Genomic DNA, 20,306 nt, shown 5'->3' with positions numbered 1-20,306 from the left:
CTCGTGCCTGCTTGTCATGTGTTCGAGTCAACCTTCAAGAATCAAGCCTCAACGGCCCTTGAAGAAGCTTTCAGCCAAATTCGAAATCAAGCATCGACGGCCCTGGAAGAAATCACAAGTCTGATTCAAGATCAAGTGTCTACCACCCTTGAATCAAAACCTAGTTCAAGATCAAAGCTGTGGAAAGTCAACAAGCGCAACAAAATACGTGCCGATTCATCCACTACCAAAGCCAAAAATCATTTACCACATGAAGCTCATTGTGGCCCAATTTCAACCTTCAAGATCAAGCCTCGACGATTCTTGAAGAAATTTCAAACAAAAGTTCAAGAACAAGCCTCAACGGCCCTTGAAGAAATCTCAAGCCCAATTCAAGATCAAGCCTCAACGGCCCTTGAAGAAATATCCAGCCCAATTCAAGATCAAGCCTCGATGGCCCTTGGATCGACATCTATAATAAGGGACTTCAAAACGCATCTCCTACACGTGACAAGCACATGTATACGACGTGCCTTGAAGTGGGGGCATTTGTAGACATCGAAATTTCGGTAAATAAATGTTGACCGATAAATCAAAGTGTCAACGCTCATGTATTACATAAATTTTACACGTAGCGTGTGACTCAACGAAAATTGAAATGAGTTGGAAAAGTCATCAAATAGGACACGTGTCAACACCTGGCAGAAACGACTTATTTCATCCGGGATATTATATTCAAAATTAGGCCTTGGAAAATTCTATAAATATAAGCCCATTTCATTCATTTAAGAGGAATTTCATATTACACCTTGAAGCTCTGAAGCTCTGAAACTCCGAAGCTCTCAAGCATCCAGGTTCCCGAAGAATCGAGAAAGCTCTCTTCGTTCTTCGTTCATCGTTCTTCCAAGATCAAGCCCAAACGGCCCTTTGGATCAACAATCATCCACCAATTCAAGATCAAGCCCCGACGGCCCTTGAAGAAAGTGTTCTTCGTTCTTCGTTCATCGTTCTTCCAAGATCAAGCCCAAACGGCCCTTTGGATCAACAATCATCCACCAATTCAAGATCAAGCCCCGACGGCCCTTGAAGAAAGTGTTCTTCGTTCTTCGTTCATCGTTCTTTCAAGATCAAGCCCCGACGGCCCTTGAAGAAAGCCCCATCGTTCATCATCCGTTCATCCAAGATCAAAGCCCCAACGGCCCCTTTGGATTAACAACGTCGACAAATCCACACATCCAACCGTTCTTCAAGATCAAGCCCAAAAGCCCTTGAAGATCCGTCCATCACTGTTCTTCAAGATCAAGCCCAAACGCCCTTGAAGATCTGCTCATTACCGTTATTCAAGATCAAGCCTTAAACGGCCCTTGAAGAAACATTCATCCTCAAGATCAAGCCCCAACGGCTCCTTGAAGATCCGCTCAAATCCACCTCCAAAGATCAAGCCCACGACCCTTTGAAGAAACTTCCAACAGTTCATCCAAGATCAAGCCTTGACGGCCCTTGGATCAACGAAATATCCACCAATCAACACCTTACGGAGATCGAATCAGAGGATCAAAATAGAGAGAGATTGTAACCCAAAATCATCAAATCCAAATATTTGTTTGTGCGCGTTGTTCTTGTCTCTTTCATTTCAGGAATTTTCCGTGTTCACACTATTTTCAAAAATTGAACTCAAGACTACTAAAAAATATAGTCTATTTTCAAAAAACATAAAAAGTGAGTTTTTAGAGTTTTTAAACTTAAACTCACTCATTTCTTTTATCTCCCTCCTCCCCTCCCACTGCAAATCTATATATCTCTCTCTCTTTTCTTCTTTCTTTTTCCTCTTTTATTTTTAGGAAAACTAATGAAAATGGCTTGAAAACTTTGAGTTTTAATGATAAGGACAAAATAAAGGGTAAAGTGAATAATACCAGGATTGACTTTTTAGTATAAAAATGTGGTTTTTCGTTAAAGTTCCCTTTATTTTTTACCTTTTTCGTCTCTCCTCCAATCCGCTCTCTTCATTCTTTCGATTCTTTCTCTCACTCTTCTTTCTCTCTATCTCGTCCAATCATCTCCCTTTCTTTCTCTTTTCTTCAATCATCTCTTACTTTCTTTCCTCATCTCTCCTCTTTCTCCCTCTCTTGCAAACCCTTCTTTTTAGATATCTTTGTCTAGTTTAAGTCGTAAGATTTAAAATTTTTAAATCGCAAACCAATCACATTTTTGAGTCTTAAGGAAAATTGTTTTCAAGAAATGTTCTTAAGAAATATTTTGAGAAATGATAAAAAATTTCAAATAGGATACCAAACAGGCTAAATTTGCAAACTTAAATCTACCTAGTCCGTCTAGGCGTTAGGCCCCAACCCACCGCCTGACCAACGCCTTAGCATCTTTTAGAACCTTGTGTATAGGAAAAAAAAAGGGTGCCATTTTGCGTTTTTATTTAGTGTGTAATTTGCATCACATGGATGTTTTTCTATGCTAATGCTTTCTTCATCAATCCAATACATTTTACTACGCTGGTTAAAATTTCAAAACTATCTTGCAAAAGAATGGAGACTTTGATGAAGACCTCAACCATAAAATACAAGCTGGATGGATGAAGTGGAATAGCGCATCCGGTGTATTGTGTGATTGTCGTATGCCACTGAAGCTTAAGGGAAAATTTTATAGGATGACAATAAGGCTAGCAATGTTTTATGGCACAATGTTAGGCGGTGAAGTATCAACACGTACATAAAATGAGTGTAATGGAGATGAGAATGCTTCGTTGGATGTGTGGGCACACGAGAAATGATAAGATTATGAATGAGGATATCCGAGGTAAAGTATAAGTAGTCGAAATTGAAGGAAATATGAGAGAAAATTGGTTACGGTGGTTTGGACATGTGAAACAAATGTCTACTGATGCTCCGGTTAAAATATGCAATTACGGGACAGAGGTTCAGGATCGAAGGGGTAGGGGAAGACCTAAGAAGACTTTGGAAGAGACTCTAAGAAAATACTTAGAGTACTTGGATCTAATGGAAGACGTGGCAAATAACCACTAAAAAACGTACTAGAATTCATACAACCGACCCCATTTAATAGGAAAAAGTTTTGTTGTTGTTGTGGTGGTTAAAATTTCAAAGCAAGCACCAATAATGTTATTGGGACGTTCATAACGAACACACTTACACTAATATTTTTCATCATCCATTACAATTTATAACTAATTAAATCTTTTTTATTCATCAGCAAAACTGATAGGTTTTGGTCTGATGTGCCTTTCAAGTTTTGTCAAGTGCCCTATATTCTATCAGAAGGAGCTGCTAGAATTTGCATCAGGTGGTTAATGGCCTGTCTCATATGAGAAGAGATCCTATCCGGATCTTTTCTACCAAGGTCACCGGATCAAGTGATCCAGATCTTTCAAATTTCATCAAATGGCCCACTTGTTTTAACCACTTAAAAGCTATAATAATTTTTTACTGTTAGATGAAATTTAAAAAGCCCAAATCATTTGATCCAATGATCTTAGTGGAAGATATCCGCTCTTCGGATCTCTTCTCGTCTCATATATCTCAAGGGGTTGATTAAATATAGGGAACTTTAACGAAACACTCCCGGCACTGTTCACTTTAACGAAAAACCACATTTTTATTCTAAAAATTCAATACTAGTACTATTCTTTCATTAAAACTCAAAATTTTCAAGTCTCTTTTATTAGTTTTCCTTTAAATATATCCATGTAATTTATTTCGAATTACGGAAATAGCATCACCATTGCTGCTCTCGTGATCTAATGTGTGAAAAGACACATTATTTCAAACGTAGACAAATGTGAGCTTCTAGAAACACCAACTGTGACAAATTAGATCACGAAGAGAATATGCCGTGTATGAAAGCTACATATACAAAAACAATAATTGTGCTCTTAACGTCGCTATCGTTGATGACTGGATTAGTGAATAATTTTGGTTAACTGACGTTTATATAATTCGTTAGATATGTCGGATCAGAATACATTAGCTAGTAACATCAACTCTAATTTTCTAGAGCTAGGAAAAATAGTCATTTATTATTAATATTATTTTAATTAACCAACTACTTAAACAGTTAAAGTATGGGATTGGGAATAATGGATTCATATGATCTCACACTCCAGAGTCTACAAATCAAGCAATATAAATCATGCGGTTCCATTAATCTCATCTCATTACCCAGTGCCCACTTCACACCTAATATATATATATATATATATATATATATATATATATATATATATATATATATATATCTCCCCAAGGTCCATATATCTCATTTACTCTCTTGAACCATCTAGATTGCAGGTCCATGAGTACCTGGGGAGAAACTCAATCCGGGAATAATAAGCCACTAAGTTTATTCATGAAATTGCGTGTGCATTACAAATGCTTCCGTGTAATATATAGCAAATTGGTGTTATATTATATGAATCGTACATTATAATACGATATATAATTTTCAAAGTCCAAAGGTGAAGAGCCCACTTCCACACCCACCCCCATCGAAGGCCGTAATATTCTGTGAAAAATAAGATTGATGATCATGAAAGCAAAAGATATATTGCCAAGAAAAAAACAAGAAGAGTCATAGCTGCTGATGTCAAATTTCAGCCGATTGACTTGCCATTCGACTCAGATTTCTTCTATTTAAGCTATATAAATATATATCTATATATATATATAGTTTCTTTAAGCGAAGAGATGGGGATTAGTTGTGGAATTCACATATTGAATTTTAATTATTCGAACCATTTATTTTTCAAGTTACACTTTATAGATATCTTTGCAAAATATTAGCTAAATCAGAAATATTTGATGCTTCTTATAGTGACAATTAAATAGGCAAATAATTCGAATTTATATGAATTTTTTAATAGATGATTTGTGAATCAAAACTTACAAAATAAACGATTCAGATCGTTGAAATTCGATGTAAAATGGAACCCCACAACTAATCTCCAATTTAAGGGGAAAAAGAAAAAGAATTCCTTTAAAAGGCATCTCCAATTTCACAAGTAACATAACGCGGAACATGATGTATCAGTTAGTAAGAATTTCGATAACACATAAAAATTTCTCTTATTTAATCTTAAAAAAAAAAAAAAAAAAAAAGGTGACTAGTAACAGTAGTAGTAAGCTGTAAGCTCAAGAAATCAAAGCCTTCAAGGTTGACCGATTTGAAATGAATTCAACCAAGAGCTTTGACTTCTCTGCTCATCTTAAAATGTGTTGTGCAGACAGAGATTACGTTTCCGAAACACGCATTATGGTCAAAATAAAGGACAGCTGTAATATTTCACGGAATTCTGATAAGAACTGAAAAAACAAAAAAACACACCCCTCGATAGCGGAAGGAATTAATAGTCATAATATTAAAATTGAGTTTAGAATTTCAATAATATTTCAAGATATAGGTGATTGGGCTATAAAAATGGACATACGTAGTTTTGGTCAACGCAAAGATGTTTCCCTCCTATTGGAGCGTACGTAACAGGTTGCGTTAACATGTTAGATAGTTAAACGTTAAGAAGAAGAGAATCAATGGGAATTGAAATATTCGTTTAGTAATACTATTGCTTTGGGCTAAAAAAAAATAAAAATAATTCAGTTTTCAGTTTTTGGTTTTTAACTGAAAGTAATTACCAAATAAGATTTTAGTTTTTTTTTAAGTGAAAAGTGAAAATGAAATAGTTATCAAACGACTACTTAGTAATACAATTTAGTAATTTTCTTCTTCACTTGTAATGATAAGTCTTAGGTTTGACGGTTGTTTATGACGATTTTGATACTAACATATATCCTTCTACACCTTAATGTTAATATATCTTTGAATACACATAACAAATTTGAAAAATATCTTATGTTAGGTTTATAAAATATTATCATCGGTGCATATATTTGTGAGAGATTATATTTACACCCCTCAAATAATTTATTCCACACCTGTTTATTTTTTTAATATTTTTGCCACACAATCACTGACACTTAATAGAAAAATATTTTAAAAATTAAAAAGAGTATGGGGAAATTTTTTTAAGGTATGTGAATATGACATCTCATCTTTCTTGATTATATCTTTTAAATAACTAATATTTAAATACATTGCTAAAATATATGTATGCGTTTCAGTGCTCAACATTCTAATACATATAGATTAAACTAGTTAGTCAAAAAAGCGAGCTCGCCTCCTTACGTGTAAGTTTGAATTTTGTTTTGTAAATACATAACTAGATACCGCTTTGTCCAAAACAGAGTAGCTCGATACTCCTGTCAAAATTCACTGTAAGATTTTCTTCATTATCTTTAAAAATGACCTCAAAATTTTTTTTTTTTTAAGTAAAGAAAGCAATCATAACCCACTTTACAAGCGTTGTTTCTAACTCAAACAATAGTTTTCAATATTAATCATCTTTGTTAAATAAAATAACTTAATTACTTATAAGTATATACAATGTTTCTATTTTTCCAACGTGAAAATTAAGACTCTCAAATCAAATTTTAATCCTCCTTTGTCTCCTGTCCTCAAACCAAATTTTCCTTCAAGTTTGAAACCGAATTGTTTTGTTATTTTGTAACGCCTATTTCCTTTCCTCGTGAGAAAAAAAGTAAGGCAAGACCTGTGTCTGAGTTAGACTCGTAAGCAACAAACTCTTCTCCCTCTCGCACTTTCGTCTTCTCCTTCTTTCCTCAGGTGGCGTTTGGGTGGTCGATCAGATCATGTTCGAAACGCCGGCAGTTCATTGGTTGAAGAATCAAAGCTCCCACTAATTCCCAAACAAAAAATTTAGAAACTTTGTAATCTTGTTACCTACTTGGTATGAAGTATTTCACCCTAATTGTATCCGTACTTGTTATTCCACTACTCACCGTCCATGCAGCAAATAGCTGCAACCAAGCGTGCCCGGGTTACAGGCCCAGCCCGATTCAGTACCCTTTCGGGTTCTCATCGGGCTGCGAAATCCGGCTTAACTGCATTCCAAACGGCGGAATCGCAATCGGGGAGTTTCCAATCCAGTCCATAAACCAGGACAGCATAAGAATCAACCTCAAGAGCCATTGCAACCGCCCCCTCCACACCCTCCGCAACTTCTACAGCCGGAAATACGCCCCGACGTCACGAAACGCGATTCTTCTTCAGAACTGTACGGAAGGGACGGCGTCGGGCAGCTGCGAGATTCCCAACCTTCTGGTGCAGGCGCGGTTTGACGCGCCGCCCAATTGCAGCTCCAACAGCAGCCTCAGCTGCTACGCCGAGACTAGAAAGGATGTCCCATTTTTGGACTTTGGAAGCGTCGAGAGGAAGGATTGCAAGTTCTTGCTGTCGTCGATTTCGGCGCCGCCGCAACTTTTGAATAGCTCGACGCCGGCGGCGCCGGTGATGCTGGAGGTGGAAGTGTTGGATTTGGGGTGGTGGCTTGAGGGTACTTGTGGGTGTGACAAGAACGCCAATTGTACGACCGTCGTATCGCCAAATGGGACTGATGGATATAGATGCAACTGTAAGGAGGGGTTTCTTGGAGATGGATACGTTGCTGGGTCAGGCTGCTGGAAAGGTAATTACTGATTAATTACTGATTGATTACTTCGTAATTACTTATTAACTCTTATTCTTCCTCCTCTTGCTTATTTGATCATTTTTTTTTCAAAGTTGGTCTATGATTTTTATAGTACTCTTTCACTCTTCATGCACACCCAAGTTCATTTTTTACATTTGAATCGACTAACTAAAACAATGAAAAATCAACGAATAAAAATAAATAGTTCATTCATAGAAAAAAATTAATTTGCGGAAATCATTTTGTATGAGCTTATACCCTTCATCCTATTTACCTCTCAATTTTTAAATTGATTTTGTGCCCTTCTATTTGTCAAATTTTTCTTAATTTTCCATAAATATGAATCCTAAATGAACGAAAATAACCTTCAATTTGACTAAAACAAAATTACAAGAGAGAATAAATTGACACATTTTAGAACTTTAGAGATTCAAAACCAAATCGAAAGTCAAAAAAGCACATCGAATGAAGGCCATAATTTCATGGTGCATTGCTAAAAAGTTTCTAAAAAATAAAAACACAAGATTAAGGATAACCAATTAAAACAATCCAAGGCATGCTTAGGGTCCTACCTAATATTGTTTGACTCATATTTTTGGGATTACAGTCATAGGCCACCCTGATACAAAAAGTCTACGATCTTAGATACAAATTTACTTTCGATAGATATCATTAGGTTCGGTAGGAGACTAAGAACAACTCACCACCAAACAAGCATAGCAATTATTTCATTACATTTTTGTGTGCATTATTTTGGATTTGTTACAATATTTTATTTGCTTATTTAGCAGCCGTATTAGACTCTATACGGTCTTTTTATTTATAATATATAATATATTACACTAAAAGGTGAAGATTTTGGTTAGTCACACGATAAATCATCTCTTAAATTTTGTAACGAATTTTTCATTGATGAGAGTCGAACTTAAAACATCTTACTTATAAATAAATAAAAAATATTACTGAACTGTTTTGCTATGTAACGCATGAGAAAAATTGAATATTTAACGAAATAGGACCGTTGGTAGGGCCCATTGAAAATGCACTTGCGATTCATAACATTATGCCTATTGCCTACTCAATTTGTGGGACTGGTCCATCATGTTGGGGTCAACTTATCCAATCAGATTAGCTCAAGGGAAGAAATTTTCTTTTCAGTTATCTACGCATTCATTTTTAATTTTTATAAATTTAGCGTTATTTAAATTTTTTTTTCCAACTCATTTGATCCGACTCAGCGGCTAGAAAATTGTGAGAGGTGTGTGAGTTGTTTGTGGACAGCACCACTTTTTTCCCCACCTTTCTCTTGTTTTTGTAGTTTTTTTCGTTTTTGGCTTGTGTAAGAAAAAGATATAAGATGACCCCGGAAGTAGATTGTCTGCCCTCCCATTTCCATACTATTTCCATCTCCTCCTGTTTGTGTGGTCACAGTTAAGCCACGTAAACATTTTAAATTGATTTTTTTTATAAAAATAATAGAAATATAAAATGTTGACGTGGCTTAACCGTAATCACACAAAACATGAGGGGACGAGAAGAGTATGGAAATGGGAGGGCAGACAATCCACCTCAGATGACCCCATAGGTCTCCCTCAGGATGGGTTTTTTTCACCTAATACAGTGTGTTGGATGGACTTTTATCATATTTTAGTGATTGCGTAGAGAAGTTTTGATTCTGTAACCTATATCTTCAAGAATTGCAATGACCTTAATTAGTAGGAAAATATAACACTAAAGACCCTCATAGGGCCACGAAGGCGTCTAGCTCGAGAGAGATTTACCTATATTTTAGGATTTTACGGCAGCATTTAAGTTTTCCGACAAACTCAGAGTTGGTAGGCTTAAAATGATGTTCATTTTTTGTGTGGAAAAAGAAAGATCAAGTCATCGGCCTGTATAATAAAACATGAATTAATATACTATATGGCGATGACAATAAATTTGTAATACTACATGTCATTGACGATTAGAGCGCTGTTTTTCTTTTTTTCTAAAATACACAGGGCAACCTAATTTGATCAAAAGACCCAACAGATTCATTTTCATTTTTTATCCTAAATTGTTCAATCTCTTAGGTAATTTGGGAAAACTTCTATGCTCATTGTATATCTCTAAACTTGTCTGGCAGATAATATAACTGACTAACACCAGAGTAATCCTTATAATTTAACAAATGCAAGGCTTAATTATGTGACTTGTGCTCTGTAAATTTACAGTCTCATCGACTTGCAACCCTGCGAAATTCTTGTCTGGCCAATGTGGAGGAAAGTCCAGGTTCATCCTTTTGATTGGAGGTAACTAATTAACTCCTCTTTTAACTACTTAATCCGTTTTTTTTTTTTAAACAACGATATTTTACTCTAAGGGGAAACATATATTCGTTCTTAATATGAAAAAATTTTCCTTTCTCAGCCGTTTTTGTTGGAGCTTCATTGATGATCAGTGTGGCTCTGCTATGCTGCTTCATTCGCCGACGATCCAAGCTGAAAGCGAGACACAGCACGAAACGCCTTCTATCCGCAGCTACAGGCAACTGCAACATTCCCTTCTACTCCTACAAAGAAATCGAAAAGGCCACAAATAGCTTCTCCGACAAGCAAAGGCTGGGGAACGGAGCCTATGGAACTGTTTATGCTGGTAAACTCCATGACGAATGGGTTGCCATAAAGAGAATCAAACACAGAGGACACGAAAGCATGGACCAAGTCATGAACGAGATCAAGCTCATTTCATCTGTAAGGCACCCGAATTTAGTCCAGTTATTAGGTTGCTCCATTGAACACGGTGAGCAGATTCTTGTGTACGAGTTCATGGAAAATGGGACATTGTGTCAGCATTTGCAAAGAGAGAGAGGGGAAGGGCTTTCTTGGCTCTCACGCCTGAACATTGCCGCTGAAACTGCTCAAGCAATATCCCATCTTCACTCCGCTGCTAACCCTCCGATATATCACAGAGACATCAAGTCGAGCAACATTCTTTTGGACTGCAAGTTCAGATCCAAAGTAGCGGATTTTGGCCTTTCAAGGCTAGGGATGGTGGAAACCTCCCACATTTCAACGGCTCCGCAGGGGACTCCGGGTTATCTTGACCCTCAATACCATCAGAACTTCCATCTCTCCGATAAAAGCGATGTCTATAGCTTTGGTGTGGTGCTTGCTGAGATCATATCAGGGTTGAAAGCTGTAGATTTTAACCGCCCACCAGATGAAGTAAACTTGGCAGCTCTAGCAACTGACAGAATCGGAAGGGCGTGTTTAAATGAAATCATAGACCCCTTTCTCGAGCCCTGTATGGATGACGCTTGGACCCTTTCGTCGGTTCAAAAGGTCGCTGAATTGGCATTCAGATGCCTTGCATTTCACCGAGACATGAGACCGACAATGATAGAAGTGACAGCTGAGTTGGAGCTCATCAAGCTAAGCAGATGGCCGTCTTCAGAAGAAAACACTTACACAGCTTCATCGGAGGGATCCTCCCATTGCTCTCCATCTAGCGTGAGCGAAAAGCCTCTAAGTATTACCAAATCCCGATCACTTCGAAGCGTCATTGCGCTGCAGAATGGGGATGCCGGTAGCTTCAATTCGAGCGAAAAGTTAAGGGACAATTCACCGGTCTCTTTTCAAGATACGTGGTTAAGCGAACGGAGCTCGCCTTCATCGAACAGTTTGCTGAGTAATGTAATTCAGTGACCCTAAAAGGTGATCAAACAGTTTGCTTATAGTTTCACGTCAACATGTTCATACCATCAGTTTTAATGCAGTACAGGGGAATTTTCCCATCCTCATCATTGTTCAATATGTACTGATCAGCATAAGCTTTTAGGGGAAATAAATAATTGTTTTGTTGTCATATATGTGAACTCTTTTTTTTTTTTTTTTTTTTTTTTTTTGGAGTTCTTAGTTAAAATTACAGAGATTAAAAAAGTTGTAGGCTGTTTCGTGAGGTTTTGATACTTTTAGCGGCAGAATCATGATTTCAATTTCATCTAGGGCGAAACTTATGTACTAATTTTTGTTGTTTTTCTTATGCCGTTTTATAATCATTCTGTTTGTTTTCACCTTTTTTTCAAAACTACAAGCTTGTTTGTCAACTAATTCCAATTTAAGCAAAAATTTAAAAACTCACAAATTAAAATTTTAATTTCTCAACCAAAAGGTAATTAAATTTTAAGTTTTGTGTACTAGTGGAATACATGTAGCATGAGTAGGGGTGCAACTTGGGAGGGTTGGGTGGGTTGGAAGGTCAACCCAATCCTAATCTAACTTTCACAATTCGGGCTTGGGTTCGGGTTGGGCTTTATTCGGGTTCATTTGGGCTCAGTTTAATTGGGTTAGGGTTTACTTGGGTTGGGTTCAGGTTACCCAACTTTTTCAAGCTTAATTTTGTAACAACTTAGTTTCCAAGAATTCCAACAAAAAATTAAGCCAAGTAGCATCAAATCTATCTAACTTTAATTGCATAAATCAATCTACTATAAAGCTTTACGATTTAGGGACTACGAATATGGACTGACTAATCAAAGACTTTTATTCCCTAAAAGCTTAAGTAATTATAAAGGGTAATTTATTAAAAAAAAATATTAGAAAGGGTATTGGTTTTTGGACTTGGCTCACTTGGGTGTATGTTGGAGCGGAAAATTTCGGGTACTCCAATTCTCCACCAACAAGTAATTTTGAACACAATGAGAGCGGGGGGGACTTGTAAGAAAACACTCTGACGCCCAAGTCAGTATTTGTTTAGAATGCTTACAAATATAGAACGATCTCCTACCTCCCTTTTCTCTCCTTTTTTCTGGTAGGATTATTAGCCTTTTATAGGCATTCAAGTCTTGGGCTCCAAGTCCCACTTTCCTTCTATTTCTCCATGTTCCACATTCCACATTCCATGAAGTATCTGATTATGCTCCTTTATTTTAGCCTCACTCCTCATGTTTAGCATGCTAGTGGCTTGTTTAGTGGAGGAGTAATTTTTGGCTCCCACATTGCCCCCTTTTTTCTTTGCAAACATATATCATTTAGGGTTTGTAGAGGAAAAACGTTTTCTTGCAAAAATTCACTTGACTTGAGATATCATCATGAGTTTAGCCTTCGACTACAATCATAGTTTATCTTGTGTTTACAATCATAGTTTAGCCTTTGGTTACGATCACATAGTCAAATTATCATTCGGCCACAATCAATTGGTTACTTAGCCTTCTGTTACGATCTCACAATCATAATTTAACATTTGGCTACGATCATACGATCATAATCCAGCATTCGGCCATGATCATAGGTGAATGTTTAGCCTTCAGCTACGTTTATACGGTCATAGTTTAGCCTTCGACTACGATTATAGGTGAATGTTAACCTTTGGCTACTATCATACGATCAATGTTTAGCCCTTGGTTACGATCATAGGGTCAAAGTTTAGCTTTTGGCTACGATCATATGGTATTTGACCATGGGTTTTGGATTTTCAACCCTCATTCTTAGGTTTCAGCCATAATTCAGTCTTGGGTCTTCGACACTCGGTCAAACGATCACCGATCATGAGGTTTGGAATTTGACCATACATTTGTGTATGACTAACATGCCCCCAAAGTAATTGTATTTCAAATTAGCGGAAGTCTTACCAATGAGCATATATAGGATAAAAATTCTTATCTAGCAGGCAACTTCCTTACTGTCAGAGTGAATTTACCCTGCAATCTCTTTGCTTAGAAGCTTTGTGTGCAAGCAGTTGGTTCCCCTAGCGATTGAGTACTCATATTGCTCCACAATTCATATCTGGCTTTGCACGAGTTACCAATTCCGTACTTTTCTAACTGTCATAGCCATATAAAGAATAATAAATTCACTAGAGAAATTCATGTTGTGGAGACCACAAACTGGTGTATAATATGTTAGCTAAATTGAAGATATAAATTTTTGTCTCCTCCAGCAATAATATTGAAGCTTTGTTGAGATGCACACGTGACACCATCTTCACTTAAGCCATATAAGTGGCTTTTCGATCTTCTCCGTAGCCCATGTCTTGACCATGCGACTGGTCTCAACATTTTTTTTTTTTTTGTAGACTCAACTTGGTCAAGCAAAAGTTTTGTCCCTTCATGAGAATCATGCATACTCGTCCATATAAGAGCAATTCAACTATCAAATGTGATGGGGTTCAAATGAGGCATAAGGGCTTATCTTCCATGTGTATTCACATAAGAGCTTTGAATCCCACAAGGAAAAGCACAGCTGGGCCACTCCAATTCCAATTAAGCATCAATCTCGAATTAATTGACATACACTACACCTTCATATTTAGCATTACTGAGTCTATAGCCTCTATACTAACAATACTCGCAGTCTAACATCAATTTTCATACGTACCTCTACATTGTGAATCATCTCCTAGTCAATTTTGCCAAATATGGATCATGAGCAAACGTTACCTTGATAAATCTAACATTTTAAATCGTGGCTTATCCCACCATTCAAACTTTTGGTATGCAGCCAAAGGATGCACACTGAAACTAGCCACCACGCAATGACGATAATTTCGTGTGGGTTGAAATTTCCTCTTGTCCAACCTTGTCTTGTGTCTTCACATGTTACTCAATGTTCTCTTTCTTCAATGGTATTTCTTCCTATGTTTGGTTCTCTATAGTAGAATAACGAGACAATTCAGAATGGTCTAAGGTCTGCAACTTCAACCCCTCCTCCCAGTATAGTTTGACCAGTGTAAATCTATCCCATTTGAATGCAAGGTCTCATCACCAATAATATAGATCGAGAGTAGGGGTCTCCAAGCCCAACTTTCAGTGTGCATACTCTGCATGATTCACTAATCATGGAACTTACTTCTGAATAAAAGCACTTGAAAAAGTTTAGATCGTATTGTATCCAAGTATGGAAAGATAGTTGAGTCAACATAAGCTAGATGTTCAATCCTTCGACAAGCTCCAAGGAATCTAATTCAATAATGACTGACAAATAATTTCTTTCCTGGCCAATTCATGAAACAGAAACAGTTTAGAAGTTCCATCCAAAACGTAATATGGATTACACACATTCTATTATGAACTCAGATAAGAATATTCTTCATGTAGAATTTAAACGCGTTGAAAGATTTTTCTTTGTCAAATTATAAAGCGATAGAGGATTGGTAAGCACAATCTCTTTAACTTGTTATGACGAAAATATGTACTGATAGAATTTGTATTTTATGCAAAATCGTAAAAGAGACAGAGGAAATAAATCGTAAAAGAGATAAAGGAAATAAGCTCTTCTCTATATTTGGTATGAATTCGTGACCCCACTGCATAACTGGAAATATTTGCTCCTCGCTTTGTATAAATGTTTTCCAACCAGTGATTGAAAGCTTTAGTGAAATAATAGAGAGTGAACAGAAAGCTTCCCTGTTTGGGGTTTTTGGCCCGTGCCCCCCTTGTGGCTTGGGTGGAAACCATGACTTCTCGATACGGCTATTTTGTACGAATTCCCACAAACAGCGCTAACTGTTGGAGCGGAAAATTTCGGGTACTCCAATTCTCCACCAATAAGTAATTTTGAACACGTTGAGAAGCCTTGGACACCATCTTCGCTTGTCAACAATGAGAGTGGGGGGACCTGGAAGAAAACACTCCAACGCCGAATTCGGTATTTGTTTAGAATGCTTATAAAATATAGAACGATTTCCTACCTCCCTTTTCTCTCCCTTTTTTTGGTGGGATTATTAGCCTTTTATAGGCATTCAAGTCTTGGGCTCCAAGTCCCACTTTTCTTCTATTTCTCCATGTTCCACATTCCACATTCCATGAAGTATCTGATTATGCTCCTTTATTTTAGCCTCACTCCTCATGTTTAGCATGCTAGTGGCTTGTTTAGTGGAGGAGTAATTTTTGGCCCCCACAGTGTAGTATGAGCATTAATTGATATGAGTTACAATCTGGTTAGATTGAGTTTGGTTAGTCAAGTTGGTTTGGGGATGGATAGGCAAAAGATCAACCCAACTCAATCCAATCAATGTACGGATTGAAATTGGGTTGGGTTCGGGCGAGTTATAACTAAAAAAAAACTTACTTGTTTGGGTTTAAAGTCGGGTTGGACATGAGCAGGTTCAGGTTGGCCTAACTCAAGTTGCACCCCTAGGCATGAATAAAAGTTAAAAATGAAAAGGTAAGAGAAGATTGTTAACACTCCATTTTCTTCTTTGGCGGTGCTTTCACTAAACTTAATTTAAAACAGTAAAGCAACTATCGTTCTGCAATTTTCTCAAATACAAGATGCAAAATACTCAAGAATGAGCATTTTACAAGAAAGTTTTCATTAAATCGAAACACCGTCGCGTGATGTTGTAATTTCATTCAAACTGTAACTTGTGTAATTTTTTTAATATTTTCTAAAAATGAGACAGATAAACCATGTAGTCTACAATATTATATTACTCGCACGTTGGTGGCTAGGAAAGACTAAAATGCCTTTGTGATTGTGTATCTTCTTAACATCAAAAAAGATATACTGCTGCGATGATACCACCAGTTTATCCTTAAAAAAAAATCTACACTTTTACCATGTGCGCTATTTACTTATTTATAAAAAGTATAAAGTATCTTATAAGACAAAAAAAAAAGGTATCTTAATGTTGTTTGGTATATGATAGAAAATTATATACAGCAATCTAGCAAATAGTGTGATGAATTATTTCCCTTCTTTATGAGACATGTGGTGATAGTCTATGTGCAAATCAGTTTCAATTGCAATCTGACTATGCTTTTACCTTTGTAATTCAGCCTTTTCAGACAAACATACATTAACTAGTCACATCCACATCCACACCCACACCCACAACTCCAACTTCACCAAAAAAATTTGTAAATTCTTGTGGGGTGTCATCTCATATATATCCACCTCTAAGCGTTTCAATCGTCTTGATCAATAATACGATTTTTTTTAGGCGAAATAGTAGAATATTAAGATTGTCGACTTCTTGTTATCGTTCGTAATTCTTAATATCGTTGTAAATATATTTGCACACAAGCACCTCACTCAAAACCTGATTATTTCTTGCGTGCCAATGAAAATATATTAGGAAGAAGAATAATTATAAATTCCCACATTTAATTATATTTCTGCAATCCACCTTACAAAACATAATATTCCAATTTTCACATGTTATTCGGATCATCACTATACAGAAAAGTCACATATAAAGCCGGTCCAATATCCCACTTATCCACTAATAAACAAAAGAAACAAAATCTACAAATCCCAAAAAAAATAAAAAACAAAAAACTCAAAAGCTAGCTCTTTTCAGTGACGTCACAGTAATGGCAGCACCCAACGGCGACGGCGCCACCTCAATCTCAAACGAATCATACCGGAGAAAAAACTCCACCACCAAAAGCCTCGAAGCCAACACGCTAAAGTCCTTTCCAGCACACTGTTTGTTCACGACCGTCGGACTCTCCGTCTCAGGCCCGTTCGACCACAGCACGTGCTTCAACAGCTTCTCCCCGTCATCGCCGACAAACCGATCAGGGACAAACTCATCGGCTCGCTCGAAAATCCTTGGATCTTTGGTTGCGAACGGTTGGAATCCGAACAGCAACTCCCCTTCTTTAACCTTAAACGCCGCGTCGTGGCTCTCGATCACGAGATCCGTCTTCGCCCTTCCGAACTGCGACGCCACCGGTGGCTCAATCCTGAACGTTTCGTAGACCACAGATTTCATCAATGGCATTTGCTCCATTGCGCCCATCGTAATTTTTCCGTCGTTGGATCGGACGGCGGTTCGGATCTCCTCGGCCAATCGAGTGTGGAGCCCGACACCGGCGCGCCCAATCCACTTGATCATATTAGGGAATTGGAACTTCATCCCGCCGAACGAATTGAAGCACGTGGCGAATAACAGATTGTGGCACGCCTCGTCACGTGAGACACCCAGTCGCTCGGCCTCGTCGAGCACGTGACCGGAAGACTGGTAGAAGAAATCGTAGAGGCGCTGGTAATCCTTCTTGATCAAAAATGGCGGGAGCCGGAAAGAATGGATAATGGGTTCTTCGATGAACTTCGGGAGGCCGAGGATCAGAAGTGGGCCCAAGTTAAACAGGACCCACTTTGATACAAGCTTGGGTCCGTCGACCCCGAGTGGAGTGTCGGCAGGGTTGGCCCCGTACAGCGACCGGGCCAAGAAGTTAAACGCAGCCTGATCGTTGGCCGCGACGAAGTTGGCTTTACCCTTGTCGGCGAGACTGGCCTCGAGAGTTTCAAAAAGCTCCGTGTAGGACGAGTGAAACTCGGGTATCACCGAGTCGCGACTCGACTTCAGGAGGTAGAAAAGGACCCGCTTCAGCTTGTCGTGCTTGGGCTCCGATGGGTCGAGGTAGGAAAGGATGCGGTAGCCGCCGGTGAGCTCCACGGAGGGCATGTAAGTTCCGGTAAAGAGGTCCTTTTTTTCGACTTTCGAGACGTCGAAGAGCACCGGGAAGCTCTTGCCGTCGAGGAGGGCGACGACCTTGGATTTGTAGGTGATAGTGGGGCCCGGTGGCATGTTTACTCGGAACACCGTTGACTGGTATTTCTGGATGCGGGACTTGAAGAACTCGTCCCTGCCCTGGTTGTAGAAGTAGTCGAGGCGGTCGCTGATGGGGCCGACGATGGGGAGGCCGTAGTCTCCGGGAATTTTCTTGAAGGGGAGGGATTTTGTCCTGTCGGACTCGGGCGGGTTTGCTGAAACAGAAGAGGAGGAGGGGGATTTCTCGGAAACAGAGGCGGAGATGGGACGCACATGGCGGCGCTTGGAGGAGGAGTTGAATAGCGGTGATTTTCTTGATGATTGGGTTGGAAACTGTAGTTGCAGAGAAGGGAATACCAAAGAAGTCGAAGCCATTGGAGGCGGCTTTGACTGTCGGTTAAAAAGATGAGACAGTTGGTGGGTAGAAGATGGTGGGTGTTTGGGTGCCACAGTACTGGCAGCTTTATTTATAGTGGGGAAGTTGGGTGGGAAGACGGTGGGTTATTGGAGCCCAAAAGTCAGTGTAGATTATTAAGGTGGGTCGTGGAATGCGTGCATTAAGGGTGCGTTTGGTACGCAGAGGGGACGGAACGGGACGGGACAGGATGGGACGGAACGGGACGGAACGAAGGTGTAATTTTTGAAAAAGACATGGGGTATATTTGTCTTAAAATGGTAAAACATTGTGTTCCACAGACGTGGAACAAACCCGTTCCAGGGGGGCAGGTGAGACGCAAAAACATCCAAAATCTGTCCCGTGGAACAGCCCGTTCCACCCATTTTTGGCGCACCAAACGCGGGACAGAACGCCTCGTCCCGTTCCGTCCCGTCCCGTCCCACGTACCAAACGCACCTTGTATATGTTGCTTTGGTTTGAGTGGCGCGAGAGATTTTTTTAATGTTTTCGTTACACGATGTGTTATATCACGTGTTCTTATATAAATTGTGGGTTATGTGTATTAAAAGATTAATAACTTAAAAATTAAAATTTTTTACCACTTGCATAAAAACATATGATATATCATCCGTATTTCCGTCACAACTAAAATTTTTTCCAGTGGCGCGAAATAGGAACCCATTGAAAAATAGAAGAATACCAAGTGTCACAAAATATTGAAGCAGTTCTTTGGATTGGAAAGTTGAGTGCATTTTTTCTCATCATTATTTAGTGTGGTGTATGCTTACTGTCATATTTATCACCATTAGATGAGTTTGAATTTTGAAATTTGTGTTTATCTACTACACGAATCTCGAAATTCAAATTCATCTAACAGTGATAAATAGGGTGGGAAGCATACACCATACTAAATGGTGGTGAGCAAAAATGCTCCCTTGGAATGTTTGTGGTTGAAACACATTCATCTTGTCTGTGCCAACCTTAGTTGAAGATGTAATGTGTCTGCAACACTCTTCACGTAACAAATTTGATGTACGAGTAATGCATATAATTGGGATTAACAAGTTTCTTTACTTGTTTGTTTATGTAGTGCATCCACTCATCAAGGGAAAAGAAACAATTTCTCATCTATGCAAATCACATGGCACAGGCAAAAAATAAATCGTAAAAAACACAGGAAAAACAGTTTCTGCACACATTTAAAATTATGAATATATGCATTACATGAATGTAAGAGTGTGTACTTCGACAAGAAAATGCCAAGTATTTTCCCTTGAAAACAAATTAAGTTATAAATGCTTAATCAAAAGTAAAACTAGAAGAACACGAAGTCAATAATAAATCGTTTATCGTTTATCAGTCTCGTTTACGTAAACTACCGATTCATCCAATTAAGGTTTGTGCATATTTTTCTTTTATGTTGAATTGTATTTGGTCTAAATCATGGTTCTTGTTACTAATTTGTTTTCTCATTTGAAGAGTTATTTTGTTACCAAACGTTAACTAATAGGAAAGAAAACTTTGCATGGAGCATGCCAAATAGAAAAAGCATTGCATGGACTACGATCCGTCAACATTCACTCAACGTTAAAGTTGAGTTGTCGTTTTTCTTATGCTTCCTCCTATCTGAACAAGGCTACCCCCTCTAAGTGGCGCGTGTTTTTACGCGCCCGCTCCTCGGTCCTCATATGTGAATATTGCGCGTGGGTCTAACAACTCTACTTTTGTCAACCACAAACCGAGGACGGAGTTGAAAGTCATGGCCATCCAATTGTGTGTTTGAAAGTCATGGCCATCAAATTGTGTGTTTGAAAGTCAAAGTGAATGCTCATTTTTACTTCCGAGGACGCGATACCTGAGGTATGGTTTCTCACT

General features: G+C 38.3%; 2 protein-coding genes across 2 annotated transcripts; one reads left to right on the top strand and one right to left on the bottom strand.

Annotated features, from left to right (window-relative positions):
- The first annotated feature begins 6,535 nt into the window (after window positions 1-6,535).
- LOC126602349 (wall-associated receptor kinase-like 14) lies at window positions 6,536-11,402 on the top strand. Its single transcript, XM_050269187.1, has 3 exons — window positions 6,536-7,546; window positions 9,766-9,843; window positions 9,962-11,402. The coding sequence occupies exons 1-3, from the start codon at window positions 6,811-6,813 to the stop codon at window positions 11,236-11,238; spliced, it is 2,091 nt and encodes a 696-aa protein (XP_050125144.1). The 5' UTR covers window positions 6,536-6,810; the 3' UTR covers window positions 11,239-11,402.
- Window positions 11,403-16,618: 5,216 nt separating this feature from the next.
- LOC126602350 (allene oxide synthase 1, chloroplastic-like) lies at window positions 16,619-18,500 on the bottom strand. Its single transcript, XM_050269188.1, has one exon. It carries the CDS (start codon window positions 18,407-18,409, stop codon window positions 16,814-16,816), a length of 1,596 nt encoding a protein of 531 aa, XP_050125145.1. The 5' UTR covers window positions 18,410-18,500; the 3' UTR covers window positions 16,619-16,813.
- Window positions 18,501-20,306: the final 1,806 nt, after the last annotated feature.

This window comes from Malus sylvestris, chromosome 15 (assembly GCF_916048215.2).
Source record: "Malus sylvestris chromosome 15, drMalSylv7.2, whole genome shotgun sequence".
NCBI lineage: Eukaryota > Viridiplantae > Streptophyta > Magnoliopsida > Rosales > Rosaceae > Malus > Malus sylvestris.
Note: the sequence above shows the minus strand (reverse complement) of the source record. Positions and strands in the feature narration are given on the sequence as shown.